Raw genomic sequence first — 24456 nt, forward strand, 5'->3', positions numbered from 1 at the left:
GCGGAAAGATCGGCTCGAATGCACTCATATGACAGAAAAAAGTGACATCGTACCGGGCATCGTTTTCTTTGTACTTAGATTTGAATTATACGAATTATACGAGTACAATGATGAAAATACATAGGGTATGTATGGAAATTTAAAAAAAAAACGACAGGTATTAAATCATTTCTTAGTATTGTGAAAGGGTAATCAAGGGAACCAAGGTTATAGCGGTAATCAAAAGAATGCAATCCAGGGACAAAGACCAGACATGGAAAACAGACATACACAACAAAGAACATGAATTAACTAAAATCATACATACTGTAACTGTCACGATGCGCGGCCTGTATTTTCTCAACGTTAAATATTTACACACCAAAAACACAATAGTCACGTCAGTCAACGAGGCATCATAAATGGCCCAAAGAGGTAATTTAGTCATTTCTACATCAATCTATCAAGTCAATCATTTCTATTTTGATAACTTTTAAGATATTTCATGTATTTACTACTACTAGGTTTGTAAACAATGTTTCTTTGATCTTTTCAGGTTTTACGTAACTTTGTACCTTTGTACATGTACCTGTGACTGCATTCAACAGCATGTGTATTGTGATTTGTACTTATTTGCGATAATAAATAATTGAACTTTGAAGCTTCATGGACCTTTATTGACTGCGACAATACTCTTGCTGCTACAGTGAAACCTCTGAGAACATTTGTGTGCCGAGTTGTGGTTCGACCATCGGGGACACACGTTACATATGTGAGATATTGTGTATAACAGTATTTCATAAACTTTGGATATTATGGTGATTTGGAATATATTTTCACTCAATCGTAAGTGATTTATCAACACTTATAAATTTTCAATGTCGATATTCTACGTAATGCACCCGTCACGCAAATAAGTGTGTGAATAAACCACGTCACGTTCGAATTTTCTTCAAGTACAGTACGGACCAGTTTTGACATTCTCAGAAGATTGAGTAACGGAAGTGACATTGTTGTGACATTCTCAGAAGATTGAATAACGGAAGTGACATTACATATATACGTTTTGTGATTCAGAAAACATCGCTTCTTACGTTTCATGCGAACTTTTTGGAGCTAAGTGGATACACTGAAGATGTCCTGATGAACTTTCTCCAGGTAACAGATATCCGGTTTTGATCTACAGTATTGAACCTTTTGCCATTAAACTTTGCTATTTTCATGCCATGCATTATTATTACTATTTCAATTTTCTATTATCACAAGTCTTTATGTCATGCATTTTTATATTTCATGCATCTTGAATTTCATATATTGAATTGAGTTATGCTGCTATGTACATTTTACATTGATTGTTATGGGTATTATTCATTGTTGATAATCTAAATGAAGGTTATATTGAGCAAAATGTCCAACGCAGATGAATCCGAAAATGTTGTTCGTAGGTCTTCTCGTGAGCGAAAGCCATCAAGTGAAGGACTATGGTGGCAACTTGATACTTTAGATAAAAACTTTAAAAAAACATTGTTTGCTTGGAAAGCTTGTTGCAACAAATTAGAAGTCCTACTTAGCGACAGTAAAGATTGTGTTATGATTAGAAGTCAACGAGATAATTTAGCCGAGCACTCAGATCATTTCGTTAGCGTCTATGAACAATTATCCAGATTAATAGCAAAGGAGTGTCAATCCGGTGAGCATGTCGAATTAGGACGAGACATGAAAGAAGACATTAATACACGGTACGAAACGTTCGAATCTCACCATTACGATATTATGAAACGGATTTGGTTACGTTTAAAGGAGCTAGAGGATGATCGTTCGGAAGCATCGTCAGGAACGACGCGTAGGTCATCTCGAGTAGGATCAGGGAAATCCTCACATTATTCACGTCATTCCATAAGATCCGAAATGGCCTCTAAGACAATCGAACTCAAAACGAAACTTAAGTATCTAGACGCAGAAGCGAGTGCGAAATTACAGTTAGATAAGATTCGGACAATGAGAGACCTAGACATCGACGAGGCGAAGCTAGAAATTATCGTCGGAACAGAATATCTCGAGTCCGAGTTAGACAATGCTACGAAATCGTTGCCTAAAGCCGATGTTTTAGGACCATTTCTGGAGAGTGCTGTTAAATTCAAGGAAGTGCCTAACGTCACAAATAGTTTCGCGGATCGAATGCAAGATGATCCACGCTCTAGCGAGTTCGAATGTGTATCGCGAAGAACCGTGCAATCAGTTACGAAAATTGCAAATGTGTCATTCAATCAGCTTCCGGAAGTGACTGTTAACCGAGAATCGTTTGACGCCACTTCCATCTCTGCTTCATTGAATCCGAATGTTAGTGAATTCATACCACAGCGATCGCGTTCCACGAGTATTCCTGTAGGAGACGACTGAATGAACAAACCGACAATTGATAGTCACGTTCCGCGCGACAATTCAGTGTCAAGCAATAGAATACTTTCTGAAGTCGACAATCGTGATACGTCTTCCCCTATGATAAACGATCTAGCCAAATCGTTCGCCGATCAAGTGAATTTAAGCCGTCTTCCACCGCCGGAACCGACCGTATTTGATGGAGATCCATTGAAATATCCAAGTTGGAAATCGGCGTTTCAGATATTGATAGATCAAAAACAAATTCCATCTTCGGAACGCTTACACTATTTGAGAAAATACTTAGGAGAACAAGTTCGCGACGTCATTGAAAATTTCTTTCTACTGCCTACCGATAATGCGTATACAGAGGCAAAGGACCTTCTTGATCAGAGATATGGCGACTCGTTTGTTATCGGAAACGCTTTCCGTGATAAATTAGAAAAGTGGCCTAGAATTGTACCAAGAGACTCTAAAGCATTATTAAGATTTTCTGACTTTCTTAAGCAGTGCGAAATTGCGATGGAAAGCATTGGAACATTAAGTATTCTGAACGATGATCGCGAGAACTGAAAATTGCTAACAAAGTTACCAGATTGGTTAGTCACTCGTTGGAGTAGAATCGTCGTCCAATATAAGAAAGAATACAGACAATTTCCGCCGTTTAAAAACTTTGTCGAGTTCATATCGCAAGAAGCTAAGATCGCGAGTGATCCCGTCACATCCTTACAATCAGTGAAAGGAGACTTCATTCCGAGTCATATCAACAACAATGGCGACCGACATAGAGCACCAGAAAGACGTCATGAAAGACGACCCAACACTGGAACGTTTCAAGGACGTGCTTTGTTGACCGACACTTCCGATAAAAGTACAACGGACATGTCTCGAACGGTTTCGAAACTAAAAGAGAAAGTAAAATGTTTGTATTGCGATCGGTGGAATCACGATCTCGACGCTTGTAGAACATTTCGTGCAAAGGCGATTGAGACTAGGAAAGACTTTGCAAAGAACAATCAACTTTGTTTTGGATGCTTAGGATCTGGTCACGTTTCGAAGCGATGCACGCAACGTAAAATATGTGAAATTTGCGAAAAACGCCACCCTACGTCTTTACACGGAGATTTGATCAAACATAACGCCATGAACTCGAATGCGTCGGCAGGTAATTCATCAGTTTATAATGTAACCACCAAACCCGAATCGTTTCAGTCTGGAACAGTACATATGAGTAGTATCGAATTGAGTGCTAAAAGTTAATTCCCGTATACGTCTCTCGTTTAGACTTTCCGAATGATGAAGTACTTGTTTATGCCTTACTTGACACTCAATCAGATACAACTTTTATTCTCAGCGAAACTTGCAATTAATTAGGTCTTACCGGAACGGAAGTGAAATTGTCGTTATCTACGATGTTTGCGGAAAACCAGGTTGTAGATAGTCGCAAAGTAAAAGGACTAGTTGTGCGAGGATATGGTAGTCCACTGCGGATTCCACTACCGACGGCGTTTACGCCTGCGAATAGATCACACATCCCAACTCCCGAAATGGCTAGAAATTGGCACCACTTACACGGTATTGCGGACGAATAATTACCGTTACTGAACTGCGATATAGGGTTACTTATAGGATATAACTGTTCACGTGCGCTTATCCCAAGAGAAGTAATACCTGCGACAAAGGATGGTCCGTATGGTCAAAGAACTGACCTAGGATGGGGCATCGTTGGATGTGTTAACTCGACTAGAAACGACGAAGATCAGATACGATTGGACACTCTCACAGAGTGCAGACGTTCGAAGTACCGAAGGAATTATCCGACACCAACGAATGTTTTAAAGTGTCAATACGATCAAATGTAAAGGAGGTTATCAATCCTTCCGATTTGAACCGACTATTCGAAACGGACTTTGTTGAGCATGGGGACTGCACAAGACCGATCTCACACGACGACAGGAAGTTTCTTACAACATTGCATGAAGGAATTCATGTAATCGATTCGCACTACGAAATGCCGTTACCGTTTAAAAACGGCCCACCGAATTTACGGAACAACATATGTATAGCCACACAAAGACTAGCGTATTGGAAGAAAAGATTCCGTAATGATGCAATGTACGCCGATCATTACCAGGATTTTGTGAACAATATAATTCGAAATGGTTTCGTGGAAAGAGTTCCAGAAAACGAACGAAGTCAGAATAATGGTCAACAATGGTTCATTCCACATCACGGAATTTATCACCCTCGAAAACCTGGTAAACTGCGAGTAGTGTTCGATTGTAGTGCTAGATTCATGGGACAGTCATTGAACGATAATCTGCTTCAGGGTCCCGACCTTACGAATTCTCTTATCGGGGTCTTGAGTCGATTTCGTAAAGACTCTATCGCAATAGTTTGTGACGTAGAACAAATGTTCCATCAAGTTAAGGTCAATGTTGAACATCGAAACTACCTGAAATTTCTTTGGTTCGAAAACGGAGATATCACTCGTGACCCAGTGGAATCTCGGATGAGTGTTCATCAATTCGGTGCGATATCGTCACCCGGATGTGCAAACTTTGGGCTGAAACAACTGGCCAATGATTACAAAGCGGATTTCGGACCAGAAGTAGTGAACTTCATTAGACGTGATTTCTACGTCAACGACGGATTAAAATCCCTCCCGATTGCCGAAGAAGCAATAAGGCTTATCAAACGGACAATTGAAATGTGTAGTAACAGGGGCATTAGATTGCATAAGTTATTGTCTCAAATGCCGGAAAAGGACTGCGCTAAGGAGTTGAATTTGAACCTGTCGTATGAAACGTTGCCAACGACAAAGACTCTAGGAATTCAGTGGTGTATCGAGAATGACGCTTTTCAGTTTAGAATATCACTTAATACCAAACCATCGACACGTCATGGTATGTTATCGATGCTTAGTTCAGTGTATGATCCCTTAGGTGTCATCTCGCCAGTTATACTCGTCGCTAAGCAAATGCTTCAGGAAATGTGCAAGGATCAGGTCGATTGGGAAATTGCGTTACCGGAAAGCGTCGAAATGAAATGGGAAAAGTGGTAAAGAGATTTGCTAAATCTGGAATCCTTAAACATTGATCGATGCCTTAAACCCGTTGGTTTTGGAGGAGTGAAGGCAGTAGAACTTCACCACTTTTCTGATGCGAGTTCAACAGGCTATGGACAGTGTTCCTACGTAAGATTTGTTAACATTCACCAACAAGTTCATTGTGCATTAGTTAAGGGAAAATCTCGTGTTGTTCCGTTAAAAGCCATTACTATACATAGACTAGAACTCACTGCGGCTTTGACATCAGTGAAAATCAGTAGTCTACTCCACAAAGAGCTTGACTATGCGAATGTTTCTTCTTACTTTTGGACCGACAGTAACGTAGTGCTTGGGTATATCGCAACTGACTATAAACGCTTTCATGTCTTTGTTGCGAACAGAATGCAACAGATTCGAAATATAACAGACCCTTCTCACTGAAACTATGTAACAGCACGTGACAACCCAGCTGATATCGCGTCTCGCGGAGCATCGCCTATAGAATTAGAACGGTCGAATTGGTTTTCGGGACCAGAGTTCTCATGGAAGGCGGATATAGAATTTGAAAAGAACAATACCCTTACTTCAGACATTTTATTACACGATCCGGAAGTTAAGAAGGTCAAAGCATTTTCTACCAATACATCCTCGAAGGATAATTGTAGTTCTATTCTTCAGCGTTTCGAATATTTTTCGAGTTGGAGCCGAGCCAAACGTTGTATTGCAATTTGTTTAAATCTGAAAGATAAATTGTTAGCGAAACGTCCGAAAGTTGCATGTAGTGTGATAAATGTGAATGACTTACAACGAGCGGAGATTGAAATTGTAAAACAAATTCAAAGAATTGCTTTCAAAGACGAAATTCAGACGTTGCGATCATTACGTTCAAATGGAGAGGTTGCTAGGGTGCGAAACGGTGTTATGAAAGTAATGTCATCATTGTATAGACTTGACCCATTTCTAGACTGAGAAGGAATAATACGCGTTGGTGGTCGTATACAACGCGCAGATCTCAGTTCAAACTTGAAGCATCCAGTTATCTTACTTAAACGTTCTCATATCACAGACCTTATCGTTCGCCATTACCACGAACAATCACAACACCAAGGACGTGGAATTACTACAAACATAATTCGATCTCATGGCTTTTGGATTCTTGGAGGTAGTTCTGTTGTATTGTCTCTTCTGTCTAAGTGTGTAATGTACCGAAAACACTGAGGTCAGACACAAATACAGAAAATGGCAGATTTGCCTTCCGATCGACTCGAGGACGTACCGCCATTCACTTATTGCGGAGTTGACCTTTTCGGTCCTTGGCATATCAAAGAATCTTGAAAGGTGCTGAAGCGCTACGGAGTATTATTCACATGTTTAGCATCACGCGCTATCCACCTAGAGACCGCCACTCTTAAGACACTTCCTCCTTCATAAACGCTTTGCGAAGGTTCATTTCATTGCGCGGACCTGTGCGACATATCAGATGCGATCGAGGAACGAACTTCATTGGTACTGAAACAGAATTTAGAAATTCCCTATCAGAATTAGACTTTGATCAAATACGTCAGTATCTTGTTTGCGGAAATTGTGATTTCGTAGAATTCAAAATGAATGTTCCGTCGGCTAGCCACATGGGCGGAATCTGGGAAAGACAAATACATACAGTGCGAAATATTCTCTCTACACTCTTAGCAAAGCTTGGAACACAGTTAGACGAATCTCTGAGAACTTTAATGGCCGAAACTACAACTGTTGTGAATAGCCGTCCACTTACCGTAGAACATTTGAACAATCCACTCTCTTTGGAACCCCTGACACCGAACCATATACTGACAATGAAAATGAACATTGTATTGCCTCTACCGGGTGAATTCATGAGAGACGATATTTATTCTAAAAAGAGGTGGAGACGAGTTCAATTCATAGCAAATGAATTCTGGAACCGGTGGCGCAAAGAATTCTTGGCAAACATCCAATCTCGACAAAAGTGGATCGCACCAAAACGAAATTAACGAGTCGGAGACATCGTTTTGATAAAAGATGATAACCTACCAAGGAACATGTGGCGAGTCGGTCGAGTATATGAGGTTTATAAGGACGAAGACAGGTTGGTTCGTGAAGTCAAACTGATGGTCGGTACACCAAAGTTGGATCGCAAAGGTGCTCGTAAATTCAAATTATCAGAACTTGAAAGACCGATACACAAACTGGTTCTCCTTCACGAGACCGAGGATGATTCCCAGCCGAGGAGCTAAATTTGTGGACTCAGAAACTGTGCATTGATTTATTGTGAATTTTGAGACTATAAGAGTTAGAAAGAGACTTGCTTTGAGGGTTAAATTTTGATTTGTGAATCATTTAAACTTGTTTATTTCCTATAAGAATGTTTAGTCGAGAGTACTAGTATATTGTTGTCTTACCTATTTCTTTGAAATTTTTGAATTGATAGAGTTTGATATAGGGTACGATTTTGTGTCTTGAGGAAAATTAGTTAACTAATTTTGAGGAGCCATGTAACTGTCACGATGCGCGGCCTGTACTTTCTCAACGCTAAATATTTACACACCAAAAAACACAATAGTCACGTCAGTCACCGAGGCATCATAAATGGCTCAGAGAGGTAATTTAGTAATTTCTACATCAATCTATCAAGTCAATCATTTCTATTTTGATAACTTTTAAGATATTTCATGTATTTACTAGGTTTGTAAACAATGTTTCTTTGATCTTTTCAGGTTTTACGTAACTGTGTAACTTTGTACCTTTGTACATGTACCTGCGACTTCGTTCAACAGCATGTGTATTGTGATTTGTAATTGTTTGCGATAATAAATAATTGAACTTTGAAGCTTCATGGACCTTTATTGACTGCGACAATACTCTTGCTGCTACACATACAAAGTAAGAAAAGCAAATGAGCAACTCGGCCTCCACTAAAAACTGGGAGCATGGACCAGGTGCACCGGTAGGGTAAGCGTCCTCTGCTTTTCTAGAAACACCCGCCGAGTTTCTCATAAAAATTCAAGTACGGGGTAGACAAACGAGGAAAGGAAAACTATGATCCGTTGAATAAATCAGTTTTCATGGTACAGATGGATACACCATAACGATCCATGAGTTTATGATGACAACCATAAAACTTCTGTAGTGATGACTTCAATCGTGTAGCAACATAACCCTGTTCCAGAAGCCTATTTGTTAGAGTTCTAGCGCGATACAAAAAGTCTGCGTAGTTTCATCAAGCTGTGGCATAGCGTATGAGTTGTGATATGAACACTCCATACGCAGGTGCTGAAGGAATGTTGCCAAAGATGAAAGGAAAGGAGATAACGGTGCCTAGAATTTTCTTTAAAAAATGTATATTATTATCAACTGTAATGGCTATCCTACGATATAAAAATCACTTGACAACGGAGCTCGTTAATCCTTCATGCTCTCTTAAAGTGGTCTTTTTCGGTAACGTTAAACTTTATTTCGGCGACGTCACATATCTTTGCATGTTTATGCGGTTGTGAATGTTCAAACGCTAGGTTTGCTACGACACTTGTTACATATATAGTATGTGTAGCAAAATTAATGAAGAGAAGGCCTTGGACACAGTTTTTTCTTCAGTCTCGAAGCAATTTTAAAATAATGGAAAAAGAATTTAAAATATTAAAAAGGCAGATAAACAGTTTTCACAAAGAAGGCGATTTATAAATAGCACTTTCAACCATTCTGTTTCAGATTGCTATATTTTAACGAATGATTTTTTTTCATTTATTTAATAACACGTATTTGTATCGAAATAAGATCTCTTCAAAATAAAGACAAAATGGACAGGTACACGATCGTTGCGTTTTTTGTTTTTTGTTTGTCATTCATTCCCTGTCAAAGATGAAGCGATTGATCGAATAATTATTCTATTTTGTAACTCATGGCTTACCATTGGAAAAGTTCTTCGCCGAGTAGCTGTTCTACAACCATCATGTTCTGTGTTGATAGGCTAATCTTAAATGCAATGCAGCGATAGTTCTAATCCAGATTTTTTCTTAATTTCAACAGAATTTTAGCACGACTATTGGATAAAGACGTTACAAATAGAATAGAACTTTGCAAAGACGGTGGCATGATAATTTTGATCATGCAATTTTCTAAGGAATGGTTTCAGTCTATGGTATGGTGCTATTGCTTTGTTAATCATCTGTGTGGGTGTCTATGCGACAATTTGTAACACTTAAATTATATAATAGCTTATCTACTGAGAATAAGTTGTAGATAGATGGGAAGTTCATGTACATGTAAATAAGGGCAGGTTTAATTTCGACGGTTGTGGCTCAAGTTTGAATAATTTGACTGACAGTTTCGATCTAGAGTTCGCTAAATTGAATTTCGACTTGATGATATAAAAACTAAAAAAGGCCAACTAGTAGTTTTAGTTCAATTGTGCAGGATGTCAGTGAGTTTTGTGTTTCTTCATCTATGTATTCCATGTAAACCGAACACGAACCTGAATATCACAGTAACTGGCGCACTACTAAGGTGCCAATTGAATTTTAATGTGATACTTTAAAGATAAATTGATCGTCGTTTGTAATCAGGTGAATTTAAATAAAAGAGTATAATAATAACAATTTGCAACAACAAACTTGTGTTTAAATACGTTTAAAAACGACCCTGGTTCTTTGCTTTTATCTTATCCCTATTTTTGCAATTTGGCGATTGTTTGAAGAGTAAAAATTTAAACAATCGATATAACTTCAATACAAGAGTACTTTGATTTGATTTATAGTTTATTGTTGTAGGGATACCAATCGTGTCCTGTTTGATTTATAGTTTATTATTGTAGGGATACCAATCGTGTCCTGTTTGATTTATAGTTTATTGTTGTAGAGATACCAATCGTGTCCTGTTTGCTTGATATCTGTTGTTTTTTACCGGCGTTTCGGTGACAAATCCTGCATTATAAGTTGATGTTGCGTTTTTAAAGTCTGTAGGTAATGGTGTTTTCATCGTGCATCATACAAAACACGCACTTCTGGTTTAACGACTACAGGCAGAATTATCGCGATGCACAATAAATCTGCGCTTCCTTACTCATTGAAAGTATCTGCATGTCTGATAATGTTACGCTCACAGGCATAAATCCCTCTGGAGACTGTGCTGCAATACCTGTAATTATCGCTGACAAATATAAGAAAACAACAGATGAGCAGATAAGTACCTGTGGAAATTGAAGGGGATGAAGGTAGGGTTTTGAGATCCGTTCGCCATTCCTGAATGCTAACAATGAAATAACAGGTTACTAACGTAAGCATTATAAAGGCTTGTCGAAAACCGGACACATCTCCAGAAGCAGCAATACATTAATGAACTTTTATTTAACTCGCTTTATTGTTTACCGATAACCAGTACTATATCTAAGAATAAAAAAAATATCACATCAAACAGCTAGAATTTATTTAATGTGAAGTCTTTGAAATCATGAAAAATACTTAGAAATGAACAGTAAAATGATTGCAACGTTGATGTATTTGATAACATTTCAAACAAAGAAAGCAAATAGATATTGTACCTAAAAGCTTCTTGCGAAGATAGTCAAGGGTACTACTGTGATCAACAAATCGTTGGACGTTCGAGTTCTTACTAATACAATAATTTGTATGGTTATTTTTTTAAACAGAGATAAAGTAAGTAATTTTATTTCAAAGTGATATCTCATGATTATGAGAGGTACATAAAGTAAATGCAACATCCCGTTAACAGCTCTTTGGGGCTCTTCAAAAACCTCCACTAGATCAAAGTTGTATGTCATTTAGAAGTGAAGGCCTTATACAAACTATGATTGCATTTTGGAAATAAAAGCCGAAAGGGAAATCAATGGAACTAGGATTTAAACAGTAATCAAGAGGAATCCAAGGATAACGACTATGGTTGTGAACACTCCAAAATACTTTAACCCCGTCGCATTTTTGCGCCTGTCCCAAGTCAGAAATTTCTGGCCTCTGTATGTATTGTTTCGTTTCTATGCTGCTGGAGTAAATGGGGTAACTATTTCGCTGTGTCTGTGTATAATTTTATTTGGAGACCAGCTGCACACTGCTCGGTGATATGAGGGTTTCCTCGTCATTCATTGGTGGTCGTGAGCCGACATTCCGTTGGGGTTATTGTCTCTTTGATATATTCACCATATCCATTTTCGTTAGAGACCAAAAAAATATAGCGCCAAACACAACAAAGAACAGAAAATAAAAAAAAAAAAAAAAAAAAAAAAAAAAAAAAAAAAAATAAATAAAATAAGCACATAGAAACAAAAGTAAATGAGCAGTATGGACTCCACCACACTAAAAACCGGGGAATTGACTAGGTACACAGGTAGGGTAAGTGTCCTCTTCTTTTCTAGAAACATCTATCGAGTTGCTCAGAATTGATCACGTCCGGATATATGAAAGAGGAAAGCAAAAACTATGACCTGGATCGACAAAAAAACTAGAAGTTTGGCGAAGTTCATGGACGGCTTTATTGTTTGTAGGGTATATTAACCTGGACAGACTGAATTTTAAATTTGATCAAACCGTGGGTTTAACTATAAAGTGAAATGAAATGCTCTCCTAGAAAAACAGAATTCGGCAATATATGCTGTTTGTTCTTATTATCTGAAAAGTCAATAAATAAAATGATGCTTCTCGGACTCCTTAAAGTATATTTTCATCACAGGAACACACACACACGCGCGTATATACATAGATAGATATGCAACGTCTCAGAATGTGACGACTCTATTCGCTGCACTGTCTGGACTTAGTGCAGGCGGTGTTGCCATAGATGTCACAGCGGAAGGAATGACCAAAAATTTGCTTCTCAAATTTGACAGTTCTAACATCGTTGGGAGAGATTTTGGATAAAAGAACTCCGTGTTTTACACCCACACGATATTAACAGAAAACATTAAGTCCTACCTATTTTGTAGTTTCTTATTACAGTGTTTGTAAATATTTTTAGTTTTGTAGTTCAGTGTTCAAGATCAGCACACAACCTGTGTCTATAACACAATGTTCAAGATCTTTGATAACTGTCAATAAAATTTGATACGTCACAAGTATTCACCTGTTTAGGTAGTGAATCAATATTATACAACGTCTCAGAATGTGGCGACTCTATTCGCTACACTGCTCCATCCGATCAAATTGATACAGGGAAGATAACGTAAACTTAGAACGTCTCAGGATGGAGCAGTGTAGCGAATAGAGTCGTGCATTCTGAGATGTTTGCATGTTTAATATTGATTTGTTGTGACATGTATAGTTAATTTGATCCTCTATCCTACATAACAACACCTAGATGAGCTGTCCTGTATTAAGATATATCGTGTACTAAGTTACAACCCTAGACTAATCCCACGAGGAGAAATGGCCCTGCCAGCGAAAGTTATATTATATATAGCCGAATGGTCTAGGGCTCTGGGCTTTGTGTAGGAGGTGTTGTCATAGATGTCACAGCGGTTCGAGTCCCGGGGATGGTACGACCAATGTATATTGTGCATGCTCTACGCATGCTCATGGACAACTCAAGAGTTTACACGAAAGGGTCTACTGAATAGGTTAAACGTTTTTTTTTTCAGCTGATGTGTAGAACTCCTAATTTGAAAGTAACCAGTCCGGTTTTCTGGTATCGACGGTCAATATCAAAATTCGAACTGCTACTACTTATTAGTGAGTTATTCTCTTCATAAAACGCATCGGTGATTCCGACATCATCATTGTCATTGCAGACGACCACAATGTGTTAGACAATAAAATACTACAAATACAGTAGAAATGAAGTATGAACGACAAACAAAAAATCACGAAAATAACAGAAACATAATAAACGGATAAAAAATAATGTTTTTTCATAAATGTGAAATCAAGGTAAATATGATAGTCGGTTAAAAGAGTAATCAAGGGAACCAAGATTCTAGCAGAAATCAAAAGAATATACTCCAGTGACGGATCAGACAGGGAAATAGATACACATATCAAAGAACAATAATTAACCAAAATAATACGTACAAAGGAACAAATATAAATGCAATAAGCAACTCGGACTCTACTATAAACTGGGAGCATGGACCAGGTGCACCGATAGGGTAAACGTCCTCTGCTTTTCTAGAAACACTTGAAAGCACTGCAATCGATGTAGCCCTTTTGTTTTCAGTTTGTCTCATTGTATGTAAGTTCGATCGCGTTCCTTATAATGCATATATATAAAACAAAAGGTTGCAATCTATAATACTGTTATACTACAAATATGACAACGAAAACACAATAAAAGTGTACAGGTTCTGAAGCAAAAGGCAGTGTTTATTACTGTATGGTTCTTCAATGCAATAAACGGAACAGTAAATTATGGCGAGGATAATATAACCAAAAGTGGACTGCCCATGGGTAACAATATGGACCAGAAATCGGATATTGCAGGTGGCTCGTGAAAGAATGATATTAACAATCATAAGCTACCGTTTGCTGAAAAAAGTTAGTGTCATTTCACGAATTAACCTGTTTTAAAAAGGAAGAAAATATGTTGGTTAAAATGATACTATATGCACTATCTTACTTAATAATAGTAAACTTGCAAAACCATTTAGTTTTCGGAATTTTGTTCGTGACAGGTGGTACCCCGCTATGTTTTAATACCAAATCAATTTAAACAGATAAAGACGAAAAAAATATGTATAATCAGCTTTACACATAATCAGTAATGACTATAAAACAAAATGTGTGTTCCAGATGTCCATAAAATCTTCAAAACTGTTTAATAAAGCCAAGTTATTCGTTTATCATTACAAAGGATAAAGCGAAGAAAATTGTTGATCGTGAACATGATCCTTTACAAATGTTCAAATTGAACAACTTTAGTCGCTTAGCTACATGTATCGACAACAATTAAATATTAATCACCTTTACCAATGACTTGTTTTATTAAGTATTAGGTTTCTGGTGCTTTTTAACGATGGTCTAAAGGTACTCTTTGTGCATTTAAGCGTCTCGTATAATGGTGATGTTAAGACTATCATAATCAATGGCATGTTTAGGATATCTTCGTGACACCGCGTCACGATATGACTTTTTTCAATGTTTCGCAGAAAGTAAAACAAATATCATTGAAACACGTTTTTGTATTAACTCATATATGATATATACTGTAAAAGTTTAATACAGTTTTGTCATGATATGACCGTTTTTACGGATTAATAAAGTGCAAAAATAAGTCTCAGTTTTACACGTTTTTGTATGAACACATGTATATATTATTACTCTGTTTGCATTTTGTTTTTAATTTGTAATCATATCTTCGTTCGTAGACTTATTTATCATTTGTTCCATTTTATTTTCATTTTATTTGTTTGCTTATTAATATAAGCATCATCGCTATTGTCATCACAACTCTGTAGTTTTTCCTGCAATTTCTGCCTTTTAAAGTGCGAGTATTTGACGTGTTAAAACCAATAAATCTATGTTATTTTGTCATTTTACTGAGGAACATACTGTTCAATGTTCTGATTTTCTTATTTGTCATTTTGTGAACAACTTAGCATTTTAAAAAGCTTTCTATTATTTATATGCCTCGAGTTTACAACAAGTTTTATTTTCTTTACATTGAATTTCAATGGTGATCACCTTTACAATAACAATATGAAAACCTTTTTGAACGATCGTCGAGTCATGACGATGCAGCAAAAACAAAAACAAAAACAAAAAAATATATGTCTAAAGAATTATACAACGATACCGATAAAGATGTTAATACACCATAATAAAATATATAATGAGCAAAATTTTCAGTCAACAAATGACCTTCTTCAGTGCATTAAATAAACTGGGTGTGTATGAAAGTAAATGGTCTGTGAACACAACTCACTACCTAAACAGGTGAATACTTGTGACGTATCAAATTTTATTGACAGTTATCAAAGATCTTGAACATTGTGTTATAGACACAGGTTGTGTGCTGATCTTGAACACTGAACTACAAAACTAAAGTTGTGACATGCATCATTAATTTGATCCTCTATCCTACATAATAACACCTATATGAATTGTCCCGTACTACCATACATCCTGTACTAAGTTACAGCCCTAGATTAATCCTACGAGGAGGAATCACCCGGCCAGCGAAAGCTATATTTTTATATAGCCTAGCTGGCCGATTGGTCTAGGGCGCTGGACTTAGTGCAGGCGGTGTTGCCATAGATGTCACAGCGGTACGAGTTCGAGTCCCGCGGAGGGAACGACAAAAATTTGCTTCGCAAATTTGACAGTTCTAACATCGTTGGGAATTTTTGAGACCCTTCTATATATACACCGCTTGATGAAGTTTTGTCCGCCCGACACCACGTTGGTAGAACTGAGTAAAGAGGCAATATTCGTTTCTAAACCTGTAAGTTAGAAAGTATTTGGCATTTACCAATATAAAGCTATACAATACATTATATATATCATTATGATCCGGCATAAAATTTTATTTGTTTCTATTCTAGGCTGTTGCTTTCACCATTTTATAATCAAAGATACATTAACAAATAGGAACGATACAATAAATAGCTTATGTAAATTTATAATATTTAGTACGATTGGTAAAAATTTGAATTATAGTTAATGTTTGTAATCTTCGATTCAAGAAATATACAGTTTTAACGCACTTGTTGATCACAACCAAAGTCACATATGTGGAGCCCAGTAGTACATTTGGACTTACACAACACTCCTGTACGACCAACATGTACATCACATCCAATAATACAGTTTAGACAACTACTTCTGCATGTAAAATGACAAGTACCAAAGAGATGACTAGTTGTCATTGGACAGAAATACAGGTCTTTTGTAGGTTGGAATGTAGTACCATCAATTTTATTGGTAAATCCGAATGTAGGAGGGGATTGGCTCGTACTATATCCATATGGGGTAGCTGGTCCAAATGTGGGTGGGGATGGCGCAAAGCTGAACATATGTATTCTACCAGTCATACACGTTGTAAGAAACATCAGTTGCGTCAAATACGTCATCGAATCACTGTACAAAAATATTCATAGGCTTTTTAAGATATTTTTACGTTAGTTCATTAATTATCTCCTACTACATTGAACATTTTGTTGATAAAGGATGGCAACAAAGGTCTTTTAAATATTTTGCATCAACGTTATACAATTCATCTGTTGTTTGAACCACTTTCAATAAAATAAAATAGTTAGAAACTAAATATTAAATAATATATATTACCAAATAATTAATGACACAATGTTGATCTTGGTAAGACTAATCATTCTTGTGAGACCTCATTAAGGAGGTAGACCTGGGGTAAGGGCTATAACTCTTAGAAATCATTGTAACGTTTGTATTCAGCATTTGACATCAATCTCAAATAAGAATCAAAGTCACTTGGATTGATTTTATTCTATTTGAAATGAAAGCTTGTTAGGCTTTGGTGAAATTAAATATGATACAAACATATCACTGATTTCAAGAGTTATCTTCCTCCTTAAATAACTTTGATTATCATATTGATGATGGTAAATTAACAGTAGTATTGTTTATTGATCTTTCTAATGTTATTTTATCACAGCCTAGAAATATATTAATTGGTGTTCTTTAAGATACAATGTAGTTAAAATACTGGGACATTAACTTTTTGAAATATGTGAATGTCTATCCAATTATATAAAGACAGAAAAAAAAAGAAAGAAAGGAAAAAAAAAAGATACACATATTGAATTTAACGAAAGCTCAGTGCATGTTAATAGGATCTCAAAAGATATTGTCAAGATGTAAAATCATCTCTATTGAAATTAGCAATGTAATTCTTGATACAGTCGATCTAGTTAGACTTTAGTGAAATTGTATTGGTTTTATTCTATAAAATTGATGTTATGAACAAAAGAAAATGTTTTACGACAGTTATAATGCGTAAATTTGCCATACGAAAGGTCAACAACCCTGTAATTTTGTCCACTTTCATTAATGCTGTATTATTCTGCCAGATGCCAAAAATCGATAAGATTTTAAAACATAATCAAATGACGAAACCTATTATCTTTAATGCACAAACTATGACACCATCTAATGAACTTTTAAAAAAATATTATAATGGATACCTGCGCCTGATTATTTTGTATTCTGGGACGACCTGTTCATTTTATTTTTAAATCTTTCAAATAAATGATTATTTGAATATTTTAAAATCTGTTAATCAGGTCACCCCAAGATCGACAAGACAGAGTACTTGATACATATTACAAAAACCAAAACTGAGTATTATAGGCGTTCATGTATCATGTCTGAAAGTAATTCGTTGAATAATTTGAATGAAACTTAAAAAGAGTTGCAACTTTAATTAATTATCTTTGAAAATGGACGACTAAAACTAATACAATAAGGACCCATATTTTGAGCTGTTGAAACATAAGATCATTGTCATTATCATTATTACAAAGTTGTCATAAAGTTGATAAATGTACTGTTGCATTATAATACTATACCTCTGAAATTGAAAACTTAGAATCACTACCGTTCCTAATATGGGACTTAAAGATAAGATCTTAAATAGAAGTAATGCATTCTATTTTCGTCTTTTAATCGCGGTGTTACACAATATCTTATGGAGGACTGATTATTTGTAAACAAAATAATGAACAATTGTTGGACAAAGATTTAAGTGACTGACTTGATATTTGAGCTGTAGATGTAAAAGTCTTGATTATCTATTTTTTACAAATTTATTTTTTAGTTTGAATTCTCCCTTGCTTAAAAACGTGACAATAACCTGCAAATTCGTAACACATGATCCAAGTGATTTGGTCCTATTGGCCGAAGTATCGTTAGAATTTATCGCATTCCTTGCTAGCCATATTCATATTAAGAATTTACAGAAAAAAAGTAATGTTTTCTCCCTGTGGGGGAGAAATCGTAGTAAAAACAGGTAACGTCCTCTCCCTGTTCGGAAGAAACCTTAGTAATAAAAAAAAGGTAATGTCCTCTCCATGTGGGGGAAAAACCTTAGTAGTAAAAAAAAAAAAACGGTAATGAGCTCCCCCTGTTGGGAAGAAACCTTAGTTGTAAAAAAACGGCTTTGTCCTCTCCCTGTTGGGAAGAAGCCTTAGCAGTAATTATGAGAAATAGTGCAAAAATAATAAGTCCCCGATCTTTGTTAGGACTACTGAACTATGATATCTAAATCTTTTCCTAATTTCATTTTGTTACCATGGAAACACAATCAACAATACTAACAACAGCAAATGGTAATCAACGGTGTTTATCTAAATATAACAGATCAAATTACCTGTTACATCCGAAGTATGCTTCTTCCGTTTTTCTATGAAAGACAACGATGGCAGACTGGTGCACGTGACCGTGTCTGTCTGTAATATAGCCAATCGCAATAAGCATAAAAAAGTAGTCCAGTAAGGTTCAGATGAATAAAGCAAAGATTTGTACGTAGATCTTTGTCTAAGAATGTATGCTTTCAATTATATAAAAACTTAATCACTATATAAAGGAATTTTCGAGATGTTCACTGTAAATCGCACGTGGTTAATCGGCGCCCAGTAATACGACACATTGTATGCAGATTACTCATTGACCTTTATTGTAATTCCACAGCTTTTGGCTGTAAAACGGAAAAAATACCTTTAAGAACTCATCATTTGTTTAAGATCTGGTATTTTTCCTCTCGTGTGAGAAATTAGTCGTCTTTTTAATCGTTCCGGTGCGTCAAAAGACGGAATTTCTCACGATCTTGAAAGAAATCAAATAACCTCAATAAGTACTCGTGTAATCTAGAACTTATTATTCTGTCATTTCATACTATTTTATCTTACATATGTACTGTACCAGTAAAGTCAGTCATATCCGTGATATCATTACAGAATTGCACCTTTCAAAAGACGACGTGTGAATGTAATTTCGTAGATTTAACACGTGGGCGATCGGTAGTGGTGTCTGTTTTCCTCAAACGAACCTAGACATAGTGGTTTGTTGAATGATTCGCAGTTTTTGACATACCTGATTCCAACATGTTGATGGCTCGCCCTCGTTCATTCTGCCCTTGACAGGACATCGGTTCTGTATTTGAAACTTGACGATGCTATATTTAGGAATGTGTCAAAGTAACAAAAACAAGTAAGAGACAGAAAGATAACGCCGAAATTTAAATGTAAATTCAAAGAAACAAGGATTGATCAATACAAATGCAAAGGTTTTATTACGTATATTTTTTTAAAAACCTTGAAACATCCGTCTGTATTCACAAAAAAAAAACAAAAACAAAAACAGACAAAAAAAAAAAACAAAACAAAAACAAAAACACCCCCCAAAAAAAACAAAACAAAACAAAACAAAAAAACGAAATATGTTACACAATCAGTTCTCCGGCACTAAAATATCAGTTCAATTTTGTTTTTATTTTCTCATTTCGTAGGGGCAAAACCAGGTTCACACATAATATATTGTTTTTATTTCGCCGGACTTCAGAATATGTCGTTATTTTTTTTTTATTAGTGAAGAGATTATGCTATGCTATATATTGTATGTCAAAAACATTTTTTTTTCAGTCGATGAAGACATGATTTTTAGAAAATTATATTCTATTAACCAAACGAATTTTAAATTATATAATTTATCGTGATCAAATTGAGAAATATCTATTTTTGAATTAGACAAGTTTACGTCATCAAAAGGCCCATACGCAGAAAAGTAAAGAGTAAAAGAAATCCATGGAAAACAATTTTAACAGCTTAATTTTGTAATGTCAATTAAAAATGAGAACGTTCGAAATATTGCTGTCGTTATGCATGTCTATTTTTAAGTGTTCATTAAACCAGGTAAATTCAAGTTTGATCAGAAAAAGATGAATTGATGTGAACGAACGGTTAGTTCAATGTATAGTCAAATTTTACACATTCTTACATAATCTTACGTAGGAATGTAGAGTGGACACCCCTTTCACTATATACCCACACTTTAAAAGTAAGGTGTGTAATAATTATTAAAATGTAACCAACCCATGGATCTTTAAAAAAACAGTGTTGTGATGGAATATGCCAAATGAGATAGACTGCATTAGCATTAGATGTTATGAAAAAAAACCCAAAAAACAAAAACAAAAATACAAAAACAAACAAAAAAAAAACAAAAACAAAAACAAAAACAAAAAAAAACAAACAAAAAAAAAAAAACGAGAGAAAAAAAAGTTTTCCTACAAACAGAGTGAATTGTCTGAAATAACCGGGATAACATAGGTTTTGATAAACTACAAGAACTGTGTTTAAATACATGAACGTCATCTCTGAGTTGACGACTTTTCGTCGTCTTTATTGATAATGATTGTTCGTGACAATGAGTGAATTTTTATTATTTCGTGTATTTAGGATTACGGAAATAAAGCACCATATTTAAGACAAATGAAGAGGATATGGTATATATATAATTATTATCGGACTGCTATATAAGCAATTTTCCAGCTCCATGTTTTTTTAACTATATCAGCAGCTCTCAAGCGGTGAGTGGGAATTCAGTAAACATGGTTAACAATGTAACTTAACATTATATAATTATTATATTATTATATTATTATTATAATACAGCTTTATATTGTTAATATGTAACATAATTTTGAAACTCGGCCTTTGTAATTGCCTTAGAAATTGTATTCACACTAATATATTTTTTTTACAACAACAATAACTTGTGTATTTTTTCCTTTCCTTTCCCCATTCATCTACCCCGGACTTTACTTTTTATGAGCAACTCGGCGGGTATTTCTAGAAAAGCAGCTTACCCTACCGGTGCACATGGTCCATGCTGCCAGTTTTTAGTGGAGTCCGAGTTGCTCATTTACTTTTGTTACTTTGTAGGTATGATTTTAGTTACTTTATGTTCTTTGTTGTGTATGTCTGTTTTCCATGTCTGGTCTTTGTCCCTGGATTACATTCTTTTGATTACCGCTATAACGTTGGTTCCCTTGATTACTCTTCGAAACTCAGCCTTTGTAATTAACTTTGAAGTTGTATTTACACTAAATGTTTTTTTTAACAATAATAATTTATATAATTTTTTCCCATAAATATTTCAGGCTAAGATTTACGACGGACACATGATAAGAATGTTGATATGTGTACTCATCTAAATCAATGTATTTTTAGTAATCCGAGGGTGTTGATGACAGGAAATATGGAAAAAAGTTTAATGCAAATAAGAGTATTACTGCACTTCTTTTAACAAACGATGCTGAAGTTTGTATAACCTTTCATTAAATTAATCAAAGATAAAAAAAAAAAAAAAAAAAAAAAAAAAAAAAAAAAAAAAAAAAAAACCAGAAAACAAACGATTTTACCGTTCTGTTAAGCTAGCTTCCTTTAATTATGCATAGATGTACGAATTCACTTATTCCAACCAATATATCTACACATATTTGTACTTAATTTTATTTTTCAGACAACCAATACTTTGCCTTTTATAATTTTATAATTTTGACCTTAGTGCCAACATGTTTCGCTACACAAGCAGATGCGGACAAAGACTTTGCTGGAACAAATGACAAACTAGAGTTAAAAAACAAATCCTTAAAATTCTGTTTTAATAAGTTTTTTTTTTAACATTTTTTAGAGTAATGATTAATATGCTATAGGTTCGTTGTCAATGTGACAGAAGGTATGATTCACGATATTATTAAATAACTTTGAACAGGACCAAAAACCTAAAATGGAGTTATTTATGTCTGAATTTTTTCAACATATCACTATTCATTGTTCAATTTGTTAGAAATAGAAACTAGAAACTTCATTAGTTTATTGTTTTATTTTTCTGATAAACATTCATTGAATAAATACTTCTGTTTTATCATTTATTTGAAATTTGTTTACAGTATTGCATGTATACTAACATTGAAACTTTACTATTTCTTTGTGTTATCAAAACACAATCACAGACATAAAACAAAGCATTTTTTTATACAGCGACAAACCAATTCAGTTCACCTTTGTTGTTATCACATATTTGCTGGTTAAGGACTGAAAACAACAATAGTGGTTTCTTAATTTTCTTAATGTTCTTAATTTTTTATGCAATATAGATATCCATATTTAGTTTGTAAACTAACAACTTCGTTCACCATTAGCAGTTTCTGATATACATTCATTAAATAAATACTTTTGTTTTATCATTGTTTGAAATTTTTAGAGTAATGCATATTTTATTATTGGATCTTTGTCAAGAGATAGAAGTCATGAAGAATGAAGAAATAGCCCTTAATCTTAACCCGTTAAGAAAAAAACACTATGATGGATTCACAGATACTACTACAGAGAACAACAAATCATACAGCACAAAATATCTAACAATCACTTGTACATACAGAGAACAACAAATCATACAGCACAAAATATCTAACAAGCACTTGTACATACAGAGAACAACAAATCATACAGCACAAAATATCTAACAAGCACTTGTACATACAGAGAACAACAAATCATACAGCACAAAATATCTAACAAGCACTTGTACATACAGAGAACAACAAATCATACAGCACAAAATATCTAACAATCACTTGTACATACAGAGAACAACAAATCATACAGCACAAAATATCTAACAAGCACTTGTACATACAGAGAACAACAAATCATACAGCACAAAATATCTAACAAGCACTTGTACATACAGAGAACAACAAATCATACAGCACAAAATATCTAACAATCACTTGTACATACAGAGAACAACAAATCATACAGCACAAAATATCTAACAAGCACTTGTACATACAGAGAACAACAAATCATACAGCACAAAATATCTAACAATCACTTGTACATACACAATCTATTACAATTTTTTTTACATCTATATCCGTAGAGTGCGTTGAAATTACTAAGGTTTTTATCAAAGTTTAGATGTCCAAATCTGGAGAGGTTAGATTTATTTTATCCTCTACCGAACGTGGATGTGTTTGGTATATAATGCTTTTTCATAATCATATCAAATTTCAACATATCAATGACTTCGCTCTTGTATCTATGCCGATTGCCTTTTATTTCAATTTATATCTAAAAAAAATACCCGAACACTATGTTAACTTGTCCATAAAATCAATGATAACCATGTCTGTTTGTTTATCTAAAAACCAATGAATGATGACCAAGTCTACATGCTTATTTAAATATCAGTCGAGGATAACATAGTCTTTGAGGATATCTCAAGACCAGTAAAATATCCCAGTTTACGAGTACAATATCTCAAGATCAGCCAAGATTTATCACGCATGTCTCCGGGTTTATCAAAAACTAGTAAAGTATAACAAAGTCTACGGGTATATCTAAATACCGGCGGAGGGTAACAATGTCTAAGAGTACATCTTAATAACTGTCCATAGATAAAAGTCTTCCATAGATTTTTTCAACTATTTGAAGAGACTCATACGTGCAAAGAGAATTAATAAATGTTTCAGGAATGAATATTATTACACGAAATGATTTGATCAAGTCCTGAAATCTTAACTGAACCATTAATAAAAAAGAGGATTAATGAGTGTTGACCAATTTTTACCCAAAACGTTGCAATTAAAAAAAAAGAAAAATGCCAGACCAACGAAGTTATAGTATACCTTATCATGTACAGTATTTTTGTCACGAAACAAGTGTTCTGTAGTAAAGGAAACGAAAGATTATCAGATATGTATATCTATGTTTGAATAAATGTTTATGTTAAATTAGTGTGGTCTTGTCATGTATGTACAATACACTATTGGTCATACGTTCAGAACCATAAAGTTTTTCATTCATCGAATAATACAACATATTTTTACAGGTATTTTTTTAAGATAGTACTCACGCGAAAGCCCTTGTCTTTCTCTAGTTCAAATTAAAATGACTTCATTGATAAGAAGGCGCAATCGATGGATGTAAAGTGATACGAATTTAAGAACATTTTCTCCGTGGCTGCGAAATTTCACGCAATAACTTCCGAATTACGTTTGTCATTTTAATTTCGGACAGATCGATTTTTTAAACTTTATCACCAGTTAGCGTATAATAC

General features: G+C 35.0%; 2 protein-coding genes across 4 annotated transcripts; one reads left to right on the forward strand and one right to left on the reverse strand.

Moving 5' to 3' along the window:
- Positions 1-352: 352 nt before the first annotated feature.
- Positions 353-8191, forward strand: LOC148610681 (uncharacterized). The gene is made up of 2 exons (XM_088595949.1): positions 353-414; positions 536-8191. The coding sequence occupies exon 2, from the start codon at positions 4370-4372 to the stop codon at positions 5420-5422; it is 1053 nt and encodes a 350-aa protein (XP_088452075.1). The 5' UTR covers positions 353-414; positions 536-4369; the 3' UTR covers positions 5423-8191.
- Positions 8192-14991: 6800 nt separating this feature from the next.
- LOC148610682 (uncharacterized) lies at positions 14992-24309 on the reverse strand. 3 transcript variants are annotated; one of them, XM_088595950.1, is made up of 5 exons: positions 24253-24309; positions 19423-19504; positions 18701-18779; positions 16121-16437; positions 14992-15800 (listed from the first exon to the last, which is right to left on the reverse strand). In XM_088595950.1, the coding sequence occupies exons 2-5, from the start codon at positions 19475-19477 to the stop codon at positions 15619-15621; spliced, it is 633 nt and encodes a 210-aa protein (XP_088452076.1). In that variant the 5' UTR covers positions 19478-19504; positions 24253-24309; the 3' UTR covers positions 14992-15618. The 3 variants fall into 3 exon arrangements, 2 of the variants coding, with proteins under 2 accessions (XP_088452076.1, XP_088452077.1); XM_088595951.1 differs by lacking the exon at positions 24253-24309 and having other exon boundaries at positions 19423-19522; XR_015924740.1 differs by lacking the exons at positions 14992-15800; positions 18701-18779; positions 19423-19504; positions 24253-24309 and adding an exon at positions 17901-18646 and having other exon boundaries at positions 15870-16437.
- Positions 24310-24456: the final 147 nt, after the last annotated feature.

The sequence above is a fragment of the Perna viridis genome, chromosome 8 (genome assembly GCF_037379345.1).
Source record: "Perna viridis isolate PV_CMFRI_1.1 ecotype Kerala chromosome 8, ASM3737934v1, whole genome shotgun sequence".
In the NCBI taxonomy this organism is placed as follows: domain Eukaryota; kingdom Metazoa; phylum Mollusca; class Bivalvia; order Mytilida; family Mytilidae; genus Perna; species Perna viridis.

What these genes read in the sequence shown, in the direction of transcription:
- LOC148610681 (XM_088595949.1), top strand. Translation starts at nt 4,370, where the DNA reads ATGCCGTTACCGTTTAAAAACGGCCCACCGAATTTACGGAACAACATA.
- LOC148610682 (XM_088595950.1), bottom strand. Translation starts at nt 19,477, where the DNA reads ATGTCCTGTCAAGGGCAGAATGAACGAGGGCGAGCCATCAACATGTTG. An exon ending in GCATACTTCGGATGTAACAG is followed by an intron (nt 16,438 to 18,700) that starts GTAATTTGATCT and finishes ATTTTTGTACAG; the next exon opens with TGATTCGATGACGTATTTGA. An exon ending in TGGTCGTACAGGAGTGTTGT is followed by an intron (nt 15,801 to 16,120) that starts GTAAGTCCAAAT and finishes TCTAACTTACAG; the next exon opens with GTTTAGAAACGAATATTGCC.